This window comes from Lichenostomus cassidix, chromosome 19 (assembly GCF_008360975.1).
Source record: "Lichenostomus cassidix isolate B80296 chromosome 19, HeHo_3.0, whole genome shotgun sequence".
Taxonomy (NCBI): Eukaryota; Metazoa; Chordata; class Aves; order Passeriformes; family Meliphagidae; genus Lichenostomus; species Lichenostomus cassidix.
Window position 1 is genome coordinate 6,887,355 of NC_139499.1, and position 14,462 is coordinate 6,901,816.

The window sequence follows — 14,462 nt, forward strand, 5'->3', positions numbered from 1 at the left end:
AGTCAGATATTTGGCAGCTGATAAAGGAATCCTTATCCTGTGTAATATAGTGACTGGTAGGGATAGGTCTTTATAGTTACAAGAACTGAAAGAGGCAGCTGATCCTCCTGTAGGACACTTATCACCCACATCTCTTTCAGGTTGGGGTGTATGTTTGATTTGGCAACAAAAATCCTCCCTTAGTAGAGGATCACTTCTTTTTTGAGGACTTGCTTAGATACTAAGTGTTTACCAGTATATCCTATGCACACATACAAATTTAAGGCATTACATTGTTCAGAGATCCTTGCATACAGCCTAATTGATCAGCAGCTTATTTTGTAGGTCTGCTGAGGAGTTAAGCAGTGAACATCATGGTGTTGATACAAACTTATTTTGCCTTAAAATACGTAAGATTTTAAGTATTTAACTTAAAATAAATAGTTAAATAGTTATTTAACTATTAAGATAGTTTTGCCTTAAAATACGTAAATGACATAATAACAACAACCACAAAAAAAAAAAAAAGGGAACAGCTTTATGAAGTCTTTCTATTCCTTTTATTCTCTACAGAAATGGCAGGATATTATTAAGGAAGTCAAGTTCCTCCAAAGAATAAAACACCCTAACAGTATAGAATATAAAGGCTGCTATCTGCGGGAGCATACAGCATGGGTAAGCATCTGCTGCTCTGCACTTCTCTTGCCTTGGTTAAAAGTGCTTTGAAATCTCTCCAGCTGGATTTTGTGAGGCACCTGAGTGCTGGTGTTGCATAGACTCAGATGAGCATAGCCAAGGGCCTTACAGGTGCTCAGCAAAACTGAATGTACTTTTTGGAACCGAGGTTTAAGGAAATTTTCCCTTTCACTTAGATAAAGTGTTGATGTTCTAGTGTTTTTAGCATGATGGATCAAATATTTGAAAAATGTACACCCATCAGTGATAAAGTTTTGTAGTGCAATATACTGAAGAAATCATATTGTTGACCTAATAGTTTAAGTTGGAAGTACTGTTTTGTGAATTAACTTCAATAAATCTGTAGGGCAAAGTTTTAGTTTCTCTTTTTGAAATCTGACTGGGACAGAATCTTAAGTAAATCCCTAAATAGCCCTTTAATACTCTGATAAGCTTGTTAAGTGCAATTTAACATTCCCATTAAGTATGTGCATATAAAATACGATATGTAATACAATACCTAACTGGTTATGAATGTGCTTTTGCCTTCCTTACAAGTGGTGTTTCGTGGTATCTTACATAGGAGAGTTATTCCTAATTCCAGTTAGAACTGTACTTGTGGGAATGGTCAGTGCAGTGCTTGGATGGAGTTTATGGTACAAGCAGTACTTGCTTTATTGTGGCAGCCTACACTGTGTGCTCCAGGAATTAGTTATAGATTTCTCCATGCAAGTCTAGAAAACATGTACTTATTTACTATTACTGATTTTCTAACTCCTTTGATTTCTTTCTGTAACAGCTTGTTATGGAGTATTGTTTAGGATCAGCATCAGACTTACTAGAAGGTAAGTCACACATGTTTGTTTGATGGAAGGTCAGAAGTAGAGTACTGAACTAGGAGGTTACAGCATCACAGAATTGTTCTTGAGAATATAGTTTTATTTGGGGCCAGAGTGTGTGTGAACAGGCACAGTTTGTCAAATTCTTGCATAGCTGTAGTGGTTTTTTTCTGTAGAGTATGGGCTTTCCTGGGTGCTTGGTTTCTCCTTGGTTTGTATTTTTTCGAAGTTGTCAGTCAGCTGTTTGCTTCTGAGTTTTAGGTTCTCGTGCCATGACAGTTCAAGATTTGCTTCTGAAAACCCTTGCTGTTGATCCTAATGCTTACTAACAACTGTAGGCCTGTTGACTAAAATAGCACTACAGCAGTATTAGTGTTTTGCTTGATGAGGTCTTTTGTTAAATGGTCGTTTTTTATATCAGGCTTCTTGTAGTGAACTTCCTTTGAAGATATATGTGTGGCCAGTAAGTTGTTCCATTCCTTGCCAGAAGCATTTCAGGACAAAAAGCTGAGCTGCTAGAATATCATCTCTATTGCCACAGTTTATTCATGTGTGAATTGCTGTAAAATTCTGGGGTTTGGGGTTTTGCTTCATGAAAGGAAAACTGGATTTTGAGTCTCAAATAGTTACCTGGGAGAATGGTCTCAGAACAGACAGGAATGTAGTATATGGTTGGAGAGTGGTCTCTTTGGTAGTAAATAGCTGCTGGTTTACAGTTAGAAGATTACATCTGATTATAGAATGTACTCTGTGAACTATTTTTACATTCGCTTCTCATACTGAACTTAGTGAAAGTGAACTTTTAGTATTTCTGTTTACATTGTTAACAGTACTCACTTGCATGCTGCAAACTGTATTGTTTTCTATAATATTGAATTTCACATAAATTCTTTCCTTAAGTTCATAAAAAGCCATTGCAAGAAGTGGAAATAGCAGCAATTACCCATGGTGCTCTCCAGGGATTAGCATATTTGCATTCTCACAATATGATCCATAGGTAAGTGGTTATACTTTTGCTGTCTCATAAACACTTACAGGTAATTTGTTTTGTTGATTGTATCCCCTCTATCCCAAATTCAACACTGTAAGCAGAGATTTTCTTTTCACAGTACCCATATGCTCCCAAGCAAGTGATTTATAGTAGTCTAAACACCAGCAAGTTCTGTATCTGTACATGCACTGTCTCTTACAGGTGGTGTTCATAATTTCTGCATAATTCCTTTGAATCTGCTAGGTTTTTCAGTTCTTGATCCAGTGTGGATTGTCCCTGAAGCAGTGAATAGCAAGTGCACCCAAGCAGCTTGTAGGAGCTGTGAGGCCAAGAATGCTGGGGCAGGGAGAGCACTAATTCTTGAAGAATTAGTTTTACACAAACACACATGTTAAGAAGCACACAGGAACTTTGGGATGCAAATGTTCTTTGTGTTTAAAGTTAGCTGCTGCATTTTAGTAGGATAAATTTGAATAGTTACATGATTAGGTCTTTTTAAAAACATTGCTAAAGGACGTACGAAATTCAGAAGGTGTTGCTGAACTATATAAGAAGCTTATCCTGTTGTGCCATTTTAAGTTCATTTTTAAGGCAAGCATTAAGACTAACATTTAAGACAAAAGATTCCAAAATCAAGGGCCACTTTAAGCAATTAACCTAATGGTTACAAACTTGGTGTTTGGAGGAAATGTGAGTATTTTGCAATATGAACATGTGAATACTGGTGTGTTTTATAGTCTGTCCAGTAGAGATTTTCTTCTTTGGAGAGGAGTAATACTGACATTTGTATTCCATAACCAGAGATATCAAGGCAGGGAACATCCTGCTGACAGAGCCAGGACAGGTGAAACTTGCTGACTTTGGGTCTGCTTCCATAGCATCTCCTGCCAACTCATTTGTGGGGACGCCATATTGGTAAGACAAGAGTTTTAGTTATTTCTGGCTTTGTGAAGTGAAAGGATCGTGTATTGGCTGTTTAATATACTTGGGGTTATTGGAGCTAGCTTTGCAATCTTCCAGTTGTGGTGGTGATAAAATGTACTTCGCTAGAAAAAAAAGTTTAAGTAGTAAGTAGGCTCTGAGTTCCAAGAAATTGTGTATCCCTGTATTTGTAGTTCACAAAAAGTAATAAAAATGTTTTGCTGTTCTACTTAGACTGACCTAAAGTGGTAGAGGTGGGATTGAATCATCTGTAATATATTTTAATCACTCCCCCCAGTGGTTTAAACAATTCATGTGTTCTCACCGCGTCTGGTTGTTGAAATAACTGAAGTGTTTTTTCTTTCATAGGAAAGGCCAGGTTCAATGAACCAACCCCTTTGCAGATCCCTTGTATGCTTTTGATCTCTTACACCTAATCTGTGGTGTTTACACAACTGCATGTTATAATTATTTCACCCGAGTTGGTCAGCCAGCTAAACTATTGGAAATGTGGGAGGGTGAGAAGGTGGTGATACTCATAAATGGAGAGCTGGGCAAAGCACAGGAGATCATCACGAAGCCTCTGCAGGCCTGCACTAGTGTGGGTGCCTGGTCTTTGTTCCCAGTATCCCATGGTCGTGCCTAATAGCTTGGGGAATGATTTGTTTATGGTAGCTGAAATCAGGGAAACAGCCCATTTCATACTGATAAAGATAAATATGTTCCATTGCCCATTTGTGACCACCAATTTCCTTTCTTAGGATGGCCCCAGAAGTGATTTTAGCCATGGATGAAGGGCAGTATGATGGCAAAGTAGATGTTTGGTCTCTTGGAATTACCTGTATTGAGTTAGGTAAGTTATTTCCTTTGAAAAAAATTAAAATGTAGTTATTTAATACCTAAAACTTAACTCAGCTGAGTCCCAGGGCAGAAGATTTGTTATCCCTTCCTTGTCCTGGTTTCTCTGGGACCTGAGTTTTAGAGAAAAGAGCTAAATGTGCTCTCTAGAATGCATGACCAAGTCTCCAATTTGATGTTTATTGAACTGGTGTTTTCATTACCTGAAGAAAAAGAGTTATATAGACAAAGAGAGTAGCCAAGCAATATCACTAAGGGTGTTCACATTCTGCAGTTAACTTCTGAACTGAAAAACAGTGTATTGTTGAACAGCTTTACAAGTGAACCATTAAAGGTACCAGTGTGGAGATATATTTAATGCTGTAATTTGATACTGTTTCCATGAAAATTTAAGATACATTAGCAGATTCTGCAGTGATGAAGTTCTGGAGAAGTGGACAACTTCAAAGCTGTATTCAGTATGTCTTGTCACTTCTGAATAGATTTCTTTTTCCCCTTAAAGGAAAAAAAACGAAATAATCCAATTTTGAAGTGGTAACCTGAAACTCAAAGCCTAAAGAAATGATGGCATTGCCATTAGAACAGATCCTTTAAAGCAGCATGTCGGGTTAGAGGGACATTGTTAGTATGGCATTCTGTTTAAATTTAACATATCATGTTTTCCTGGAACAAAAATACCCTCACTGAAGCACACCATGCACACCACTGCACCCATCCACCTGAGGCTGTCCTCCCATCCTTGTCAGGTCTGATTGCTCCTACTCCAACCCAATCTCCGTGGAGGAGCAGCCCAGCCAGGCAGTGAGAGCTCTCAGGAACACACTAATCCATGTGAACTGCACAGTTTAGCTAAAAATGCTGTCTGGCATTCCAAACCGTCAACTTCATTTTCTTCCACGACGCGAAATAGGTTGTTTCTTCTGAGCAGAGATTTTTAAAATTTTTTTTGGTTGCCAATATAAAGCAAGTTGAAGGGGTGTGACTGTCATGACACAGTCCTGCTCTGAGTGGAGTAAGGAGACTTGGCTGGCTGCAGGGCTCCAGGAATGCAGTGAGCTCATGGCCACCACACCCCCGGGAGTCCTGCACGCCGCGTTCTTGCAGGATGAAGCGTGTTGGGCTTCGTCTACGGCTGCTGGCGTGGTGGGAGGTGAGACTAGGTCAGGACAGCAGAGCAGTGTAGGCTGGGTCCGTGTGCCTGGCTGGGTTGTTTTGCTTTGAGTAAGCAAGGGAAGACAGCAGGAAAATGAGATGTGTGGTAGTCTTCTCAAATTATCACTTAAGTCTTAGGAAATAGTCTTATTGAGGGCTCAGTTTCAGGGTTTCTGGAAGATTTCTTTTTTATTCAGGTGAGCTGAGAGAAAAGAAGCTAGAGAGAGCAGTCAGTTAAAATAGTTTAATGAATAATCTGTCTGATCCTTGATAGCAGCAGCTAGTTATCTGACAGATTAGAGAAGGTAAAGCGCTACATTGGAGGAAAGACTTAAGTCCTCAATTTACCTATTCTGAGGAATTTTTAGGGCTTAGTCCATCCTGCCGTAGCCATGAGTGAACCATGATCTCTGTTCCATAGTTCAGTGCTACTATTCAACTCAAAACTGAGGAGCAAAATAAGAAAACTAGCATTATTTTTTTCTTGTTTGTTTTTCTTTTTCTTTTCTTTTTTTTTTTTTGGAGGAAGGAAAGTTTTCTGTTGCATTTTCAGTAGTGTAGGAACGTCCTCGTGGCCGGACCAGCTTGTCTGGAATGTTTATGGCGAGGCTGGGCTTTATAAAGTTTGCCCCATAAACATTCTGATGAAGCTTCAATTTTGTTGTTACAGTGAGATCATCTCCTTCCTCATTAAGCTTTCATGCTGTGTCAGTCTATAAGAGTAACACAAGCTTGAAAGAGAGAAGAGCCAAAGAGAAGGCAACTCTCAAAATAGTATAAAGAGTTGGCCTGTTGCTGACTTCCTGCCCATGTGCTTAGTCAGTTAAGTGTGATTTGATGGTTCTTGTAACCAGCTTTTTCTTCATCAGTGCTGTCCTGCTAGAAATAAATATTTCTTAGCTTTTTAGCAACTGTAGATTAAAAAATAACGAAGGGGGGTGTTTGAAACCAAGAATGCTTAGTGGCTAAACACCCAGTATAGAGCTTACTGTTAACTTACTCTTATTTTAGTACATTACAATGAGTCAGAGAACTCAACTGTGATAAACCACGTAATTTAAAAGCTTGAGAGGACAAGGCATTTGATCTTCAAAGGGCTTTCATCTTCTGCAATGGCACAGGACGTATGCCAACATATCTGTCTGATTGCAGGGTAGGGTTGGTTTGGGGTTCCATGTTCAGGCAGTAGGGATTTTGCTGATGTGGTTTTCTTTTTAAAGGGATGTAAACTGTAAAAAAAAAAAAAAAAAAGCAACAACATGAGACTATCTCCCTATATAAAAACTTCTTTTCTCTTGTGTGCAGCGGAAAGGAAGCCTCCTTTGTTTAACATGAACGCAATGAGTGCCTTATATCACATAGCGCAGAATGAATCCCCTACACTACAGTCTAATGAATGGTGAGTATTGCTGAGGGAGGAATGTTGTAGGGGATCTCTGTAAATGGAGTGCTTTGTCATGCTGAGTTCTTGAAATGGCTGGAGTCCTGTTGGGAGGATGTGAGCTGGAAGGTTCTCATTAGATTCACTATACATTTCATATACAAAATTGACCAATTACGAAATATACATTTGAGACTCCTCAGTGTGGTAGGAGCAGGACAGGCTGCTGGAAGAACTTAAGATTCTGTAAAAAATTCCATTCATGGGTCAGTGAACTTTGGAAGCTCCCAAGCTAGCCAAAACTGTGGGTTTTAGTGTTTTTTTTTTATCACAAACCACACTGTCAATTTCTAAATCTTGTTTTGTTGAAGTACTGCTTTGCAAGATGAAGACACAGCTTGTGTGTGGCAAGTGTCTGTTACATAAACTTCAGAAGAATAAAGCACAGTTGTAACATTTTGTACCTCCTAGCCTCAACAACTGTCTTTTGAAAACAGCAAATACAGTAAACTAACTTTAAAAGTTTAAAACTTCCTAATTATGGTTTACTGAACCATAGTCCTTGGTCTAGGAGCTACAGGCATCCAGATGTGAATATCTTGATTCCTTAATGAATTAAACTTGGTTGTTAACTTTGGATTTTTTTTCCTCTCCTTGACACAGGTCTGATTATTTTCGAAACTTCGTAGATTCTTGCCTCCAGAAAATTCCTCAAGACAGGCCTACATCAGAGGAGCTTCTGAAGGTTGGCTTGCTTATCCTTTCTGTTTTCCATATGGTATTAAAAAGGCCTGTGCCCTGTGATGATGATCTCTCTCACCTACTGTGCAAGGTTATGGTTAATGATGCTCAAACACCTTTGAGCTGGGAGTGCTGTGGGCTATACTGAGCTGGCATTCCTGGCTTTACTGCCTGTCTGCAGTGTCTCAGAGTGTTCCCCAGGTGACTTCCAAGCCAGCCTTGAAGTTCTCATCATAAAAGGTCACTCCACCAAGTGACACTGGGTGACCATCAACTTGTCTAGAGTTTTAGTTTCTAAACTCAGTCATTCCAGTGATTATAAGTAATTGTGACAGAGCTGCCATGCATTAGCTAACAAATACCTTTCGTTGCTTCCCTCTGTGTTTTATACTATATACATCACAATGTCCTTTACATCAACCTGAAATTCACTGTTCTAACTGTAGCCTTGGGGAAAAGGGGGCAAAAAAGCAGCAAGTTTTCCTCCCTGTATTTTTCCTTGTCATGAAAAAGCATCAGAAGTCTGCAGGCTTTATTTCTTAGCTTCTTACTTAATTCTTCATTTGTGCTCCTGAATGCTGCAGGTACTTGGCTTTGCTCACTCTAGTCTGGAGACAAAGCCAGTGAGGTAGATTGTTGCAAAAGGCTGACATGTGAACAGAACTCACGCAGAAGTTGGGTATTAGAACTGCTTTTTTGTGTGTGACTTTGATGGATTTCCTTTGTGGCATGAGGTGGCATTCAGAATTTTGCTAACTTGTCATTCTCTTTACAGTGCTTGTGACATTTTGGGTTTCTTTTTATCCTGGCCCTGTTTCTGCTAAACAGTGTTTTTCCAAAATTTTTGCATTGCAGGGAAATGGATGCTATTTATGAAGGTTTTATCAGTACCTTTTTGGCTGTTTTTACCTAAAAATGGCTCTGAGGACTTGTGCCTCTTTGAAAACCGTCTATTCAGAAAATAAATGCAATTATCCAGGAAAGGTTTCGGTGTGGGTGTGTAGTCCTGCCATTTCAGAATTCTACAGATTGGTTTTATTTTGAGCAATGTGCTGCAATTAAAGAGAACATTGATGGAAATGAAACATTTGGGAACGTATTCCTTCCATAACTATAGACTAAAACAGCTGCATGCCACTTTACAGGGACAGGTAGGGAATGTGCCATGTTGGAAACAGCAATGCAGTTCTCCAAAAGAACAAAATGAAAGTAGTGGTGGTGTTAATAATGACTCATGCTTGCACAGCACATTGCATCTGGAGACTGCAGAAGCTGTTTCTGACATACATAGACAGTTCTTGCTTTACCTATTGGCAAAATGTAGCCACCTTTGCAGAGAAATGTGGTGAATATCTCCAAGAGAAGAGCAGAAAATGGGGAACTGTTCCAGAGCCAGGCTCTAAGGTTCACAGCCTATTTTATGACTCAGAGCTGTGTGATGAATATTTGATTCCCAAGCTTTTCTAAACAAGGAAAAGGGTTTTATACTGAGAGTTAGCTGATGAGTTAATTAACATTTGGTTAAAGATACTGGCCAGTCTAGCACCTTTAGCTTTTATCTGGTATTTGTTGCTCTTCCCTCACTAAACCACAAGTAGATAAGGTTTCTAAAGTCTAGGTTTACAACTGAATAAGTTTTCATGGTATGTAAAATGCCATTCTGGATTTTTACACCTTTTTTTTGGTGGTGGAAGTCTGCCATTAGAAAGCAATCATTCTGAAATCTGGATTGCAAAGTCTAAAAATAACGCCAGTGTAAGCTGTGAAGGTGTTCTCCTGTGCAGGGAAGAGGGCTAATAAACCCAACTAGAGCTCATCACTGTGTCCTCAAAGCATGTGCACTGGAGGCATGAGAGGTCACTCACCTATTTGTGTGTTCTGCAGCACATGTTTGTTCTTCGAGAGCGACCCGAAACAGTGTTAATAGACCTGATTCAGAGAACAAAGGATGCGGTGAGGGAACTGGACAACCTGCAGTATCGTAAAATGAAGAAGCTCCTCTTCCAGGAGGCCCACAATGGCCCTGCAGTGGAAACACAGGAGGAGGAGGAGGTGAGAGAAATGCTGGATTTCATCACTGAACCAGAGAAAATGAGACTGTCATTTAAATAACCACAATTCAGATATTGCTGAAATGAAGGGAGGCTGTTTACACACCTGGCTGTAAACACTGTCTCCCTCTTTGTGCTTGGAATAAAGCTACCTCAAGGCACAAACAAGGACAAACAGTGTAGATGCCTAATGCTGGCAAGAAGCTGTGCCATGTGTTCATGCTTGAACAGTCAGCTTCCAGTCCTGTAAATCCTCGCTTTCTTTGCCTGTTTGTAAGGCTTCATGAGGCCTGTTCAGCAACTGCAGTTAACCTCTGTTTTGTCCATATGTACTGAGAATGTTGTTCTAAGACAGAGATTTTTACTTGATTTATTTAAAAAAGAAGAAAAATGAAAAAGAGGTCATGAAGGAAATTGAATTCTCTTTTTTTGGGTTGAGTGCTGCAGTCACCATGCAGAGATGGAGACTGAATTCCAGTTCTCACATACAGAAAGGAAACCTGCAAGGTGCAGGGTCCCAGCTGAGTGCTCAGGTGATTCTAGTGTCACAGCAGTTTCTGGTGACATGCTGTGGCTGATACATGATAAGAGTTCAGCTTGTTAACAGGCTTGCTGTTGAAAAAAATCTGACATCAGCCAGTTAATCTTGACAAGGCTAACTCTTTCTCTCCCCAACATCCCACAAGAAAAATGTTTTGTGGCAATGCCTGGAGGGTGGAAAGGGCCATGACATGGCAGGTAGATGCCTTTAGAGAGAAATGGAATGAACGTTGCATTTGGTAATGTCCGCAGGTACCACTGGGATGGGTTTGAATTTTCTTTATAATTCCTTTCTCCTAGGAACAAGATCATGGTGTCGGCAGGACGGGAACAGTGAATAGTGTCGGAAGTAATCAGTCCATTCCTAGTATGTCTATCAGTGCCAGTAGCCAAAGCAGTAGTGTTAACAGTCTTCCAGATGCCTCGGATGATAAGAGCGAGCTGGATATGATGGAGGGGGACCACACCGTGATGTCAAATAGCTCAGTCATTCATTTAAAGCCGGTAAGCTCTGAATTCTTACTGTAGAACTCTGAAGGTGTAAAGTGGGAGAGAATTTGGTTGGCACAGAGTCAACTGATCCCATTCCCAAGTCATTATTGCAGGTTATATTGTTGTGCCCAAATATATGAATGTGCACCGGAGACTTGGGAAAACTGCTGTGAATGTCGTTTATTTTTGTTAATTCACTAAAAATTATTTTACTGATTGAATTGTTTCAAAAGCAGTTTGCTTTATCAGGAGGAGTTGGAATGGCAGGTTGTAAACAGGTGTGTTTAGTGGATGCCCTTAATTTGCACAGCACTGCCTTGTGGGACAGCAGGATGTGTCCCCTTTTTGCCTTCTCATTAGAGAATTCCTTAATTCAGGACCCACAGTAGTGGCAGAAATCTGTTGGCAGCACCCAGCACTTGATTTGACTATTTGGTTAATGAATAAAGGTGTATGGAAAAAGAAATGCAGCAGAAACCACTTCCCTGCTTTCCCTCTGCCAGATGAAGGGTGGGCTGGGGAGTGTCCTCTGAGCTAGGCTGCTCTTGCCATGGAGGGGTTATCACTCATTTGTTCAAAGCAGTACCGTTTCCATGGCTAATGATAGGTGTGGCTAGAATGTCTTGTTCTTTGCCCAGATATGCAAGAAAGACACAGGTATTTCCTCGGGGAGTTAATTAGTGTATCATATCTAACTAGTAATAGCTCTGTGATGAATGACAAACTCAAAATAAGAATGTGGAATACACCATGACAAATTTTAAAATTTGCTTTGAGGTATTTCTGCAGTGGGTGTAATAAGAATCTTCCTCTGTCTTTCAGAGTTACAAAGATGTTGGTTTTGTCTTTCAGACTTGATAAAATCTACTTTATAGCTTTTATGTTTTGTTGAAGCAAATTGTTTAACTCAGCTTTCGGTTTTCCATTTTTTTTTCTCATTTTCAGCTTTAATTAATAATCTTCCTGTTAGTAATAAAAATTCACAATGAAATTTCTGAAGGCAAAGGTCCTAGATCAGAACTCTTTTTGCAGTATATACCTTCATTGGCAGGAGGATATTTCAGGGCTGATGAATGCAAAATATTTTTTTCTTTCTTTTAAATAAAAAGACCGAAATTAAAAATCTTTATTCTCTGACATTACTATTTGCTGATAAGGAGGAAGAAAACTACAGAGAGGAGTCGGATCCTCGGACAAGGGCATCAGAACCCCAGTCTCCTCCCCAAGTATCTCGCCACAAGTCTCACTATCGCAACCGAGAACACTTTGCTACCATACGCACAGCGTCGCTGGTACGTGGAGGGTTGGTTTGGGGCAGTTCTACGAGAGGGGATGCTGTGAAAACAGCTCTGCAGCTTCTCAGAGCTTGCCAGGATATCACCAGAATATGAGCTATCTTCATTGACTGAGATACCATCACTGGAATAATTTAGTGTCAGTTAATGAAAGCTTCAGTGAGACACCTGGGCAAATGTAATTTGCGTATATTAAATAGTTTCCAACCCAGTGTGCCCAGTGGAATATAGGAAACTATTTATAATAATAAGCTGGTTTTTATTTTCATATGCATATTATGAATATTTGTGTGTATGTGTGTACGTATCCACCCTCATTGTATTAGGCTAAAAGGCCATTATTTAGTACCAGCTTGATAACAATTGTACTGTTTTTCTGCTGGAGCCCATGTGAGCTTATCTCCTACAGCAGAATTGAGTTTTTAATCTGCTCTGCTGCCATTAGGATGTGTGCTTTTCTTTACAATAAAATCATATTCCTTAACAGAATAGTTTTCTTTTGTGGTTTGAAGACTGCTGAAAAGCAGATTAAGCAGCATTAACTTCCTCTGGCCCGTTGTGGTTATCTTCCTAGGTGACAAGGCAAATGCAGGAACATGAACAAGACTCGGAGCTCCGAGAGCAGATGTCTGGCTATAAACGTATGAGAAGGCAGCACCAGAAGCAACTGATGGCATTAGAGAATAAACTGAAGGCAGAGATGGACGAGCACCGCCTCAGGTTGGACAAAGATCTCGAAACACAGCGTAACAATTTTGCTGCAGAAATGGAAAAGCTAATTAAAAAGCACCAAGCAGCGATGGAAAAAGAGGTAGGAGGTTATGGTTTATGAGACCAGCCCATGTTTGTTGATTACATTGAATTGTCCACTTCCCCTCACTGATGTAGAGATGACACTGTGGACTCTTACATGTCTTGTTTTCAGGAGCCAAGCAAATTGCTAATTAAAAAAAGGTTAATACATCACCTCCTTACACTAAGGGGTTATGTAACTAGAGGAAAGGTATGTCCTTCACGGCAGTGTGTTACACTGAGTGTTAGAATCCTGACCCCAGAAAAACCACTGTGAGAGTTTTCCTCTCTCTTGCCATGTCTGTGCTGTCAATAATTGCCTGCCATTGAGTGGTGTGGAGGCAGATTAGCCTGCGGAGAAATGTGCCAGCTACATTTAAATGTTCACTGTCTAGTTGTGTATGGATATGGGGGGGCTATGCTTTTAAATAATTGATAATGAAGTGGTGCTGCTTACAGCAATTATCGATTTTTGTTCATCTCTGACCTCTCAGTGGATGGCTCAGGATATAGTTCATCATAAAGTGTTGAGTTTGTTAGGCAAGATTAGCTAAACAATAGGGCTGAGGGAGAAGGACTCTGCTGGGTGCCTTGATGGGATGGGGAATGAGGAGGGAATGAGGGCAAGCTGCTCTGACTTGACTTGTCCAGAGGCATGGTGGGTATTGTGGTCACTACCATTACTTCTGGGTCTTGGGGCTGAAATGGGACATGAACTGTAATCCACCGGGGCTCAGACTGATTTGCTGCTGGATTTTCTGTAGGCTAAAGTGATGGCCAATGAAGAAAAGAAGTTTCAACAGCATATTCAGGCCCAACAGAAAAAGGAATTGAACAGTTTCCTGGAGTCCCAGAAGAGAGAATATAAGCTCCGTAAAGAGCAGCTGAAAGAGGTAACTCATCTGCAATGTGAAATGTGTGATACATACAGTGTGAGAGTGGTGAACATGCAAAAATAAAAGTGACACTGTGCACCAGAGATCTTTCACAGGATTGAAGAGAGTTCTGCATTTTATGAGCAGAGTCCTGTGTGCACTATATTTGTTTCATCTTTGACCTTTGAGTAAGAGAGCTTATTTATTTATTTATTTATCGGTGCCTATATGTTTATCTTGGGAAAGTACAAACCTCTCCATTGTTTAATATTGCTTTTTAGCCAGAAACATGCAAGTTTGGCAATCCTAAGGAATGAAAAAAGATAGTTCAGGACTTTTCTCATACCTTGTTGCAGACAGTGGTCATGCACTGCAGCAGTTCATGAGGTTTCTTATCACTTTATGATATTTCTGTACAGGAGTGAGAGAACAGAGCACTAAACACGACCTACAATTTTTTTGAGGAACATACCTGTAAAGCACCATTTAATTTTAATGGAGAAAGCTGTGTAATTATTCAGTAATCACTGTGTCTCAGTGAAAATCGAGATCTCTGTGAAATGCAGAAAAACTGTAGAATCAAACTTCCTGATTCTTTTTGTGGAGTGACTGAAACCGTAAGCACTATAAATAATTTTTTTGAAAGAACGATTTAATGCTCAACCATCAACTTGTGTGACACTGCTTTGGAACTTGCTCCAAAGGGGAATATTCCCAAACATAGGCATTTCCCAGGAGGAAAAGAGGCTAAAGAGCAGCAGAGCCAAGACAGATCTAACAAAAGCTGTAGTAGCGTGGGCTCTTTATAATAACATAGAATCTTTTTCTAAGTGGGCAGTAGATCACAGAGCACCAAGAAACAGTGATGAAATACAGAAGA

The 14,462-nt window shown here is 39.9% G+C and overlaps 1 protein-coding gene across 2 annotated transcripts in view; it reads left to right on the plus strand.

The window, feature by feature from the left end:
- The window catches only part of TAOK1 (TAO kinase 1), a 63,499-nt gene that overhangs the window by 35,892 nt on the left and 13,145 nt on the right, over nt 1-14,462 (plus strand). For both annotated transcript variants that reach the window (XM_085078340.1, XM_085078339.1), the window contains exons 4-15: nt 553-654; nt 1,454-1,499; nt 2,394-2,490; nt 3,286-3,399; nt 4,167-4,258; nt 6,721-6,814; nt 7,460-7,541; nt 9,422-9,589; nt 10,429-10,632; nt 11,778-11,912; nt 12,490-12,726; nt 13,472-13,600. In XM_085078340.1, coding sequence (XP_084934466.1) covers nt 553-654; nt 1,454-1,499; nt 2,394-2,490; nt 3,286-3,399; nt 4,167-4,258; nt 6,721-6,814; nt 7,460-7,541; nt 9,422-9,589; nt 10,429-10,632; nt 11,778-11,912; nt 12,490-12,726; nt 13,472-13,600 — 1,500 coding nt within the window. The remainder of the gene's footprint in view (nt 1-552; nt 655-1,453; nt 1,500-2,393; nt 2,491-3,285; nt 3,400-4,166; nt 4,259-6,720; nt 6,815-7,459; nt 7,542-9,421; nt 9,590-10,428; nt 10,633-11,777; nt 11,913-12,489; nt 12,727-13,471; nt 13,601-14,462) is intronic.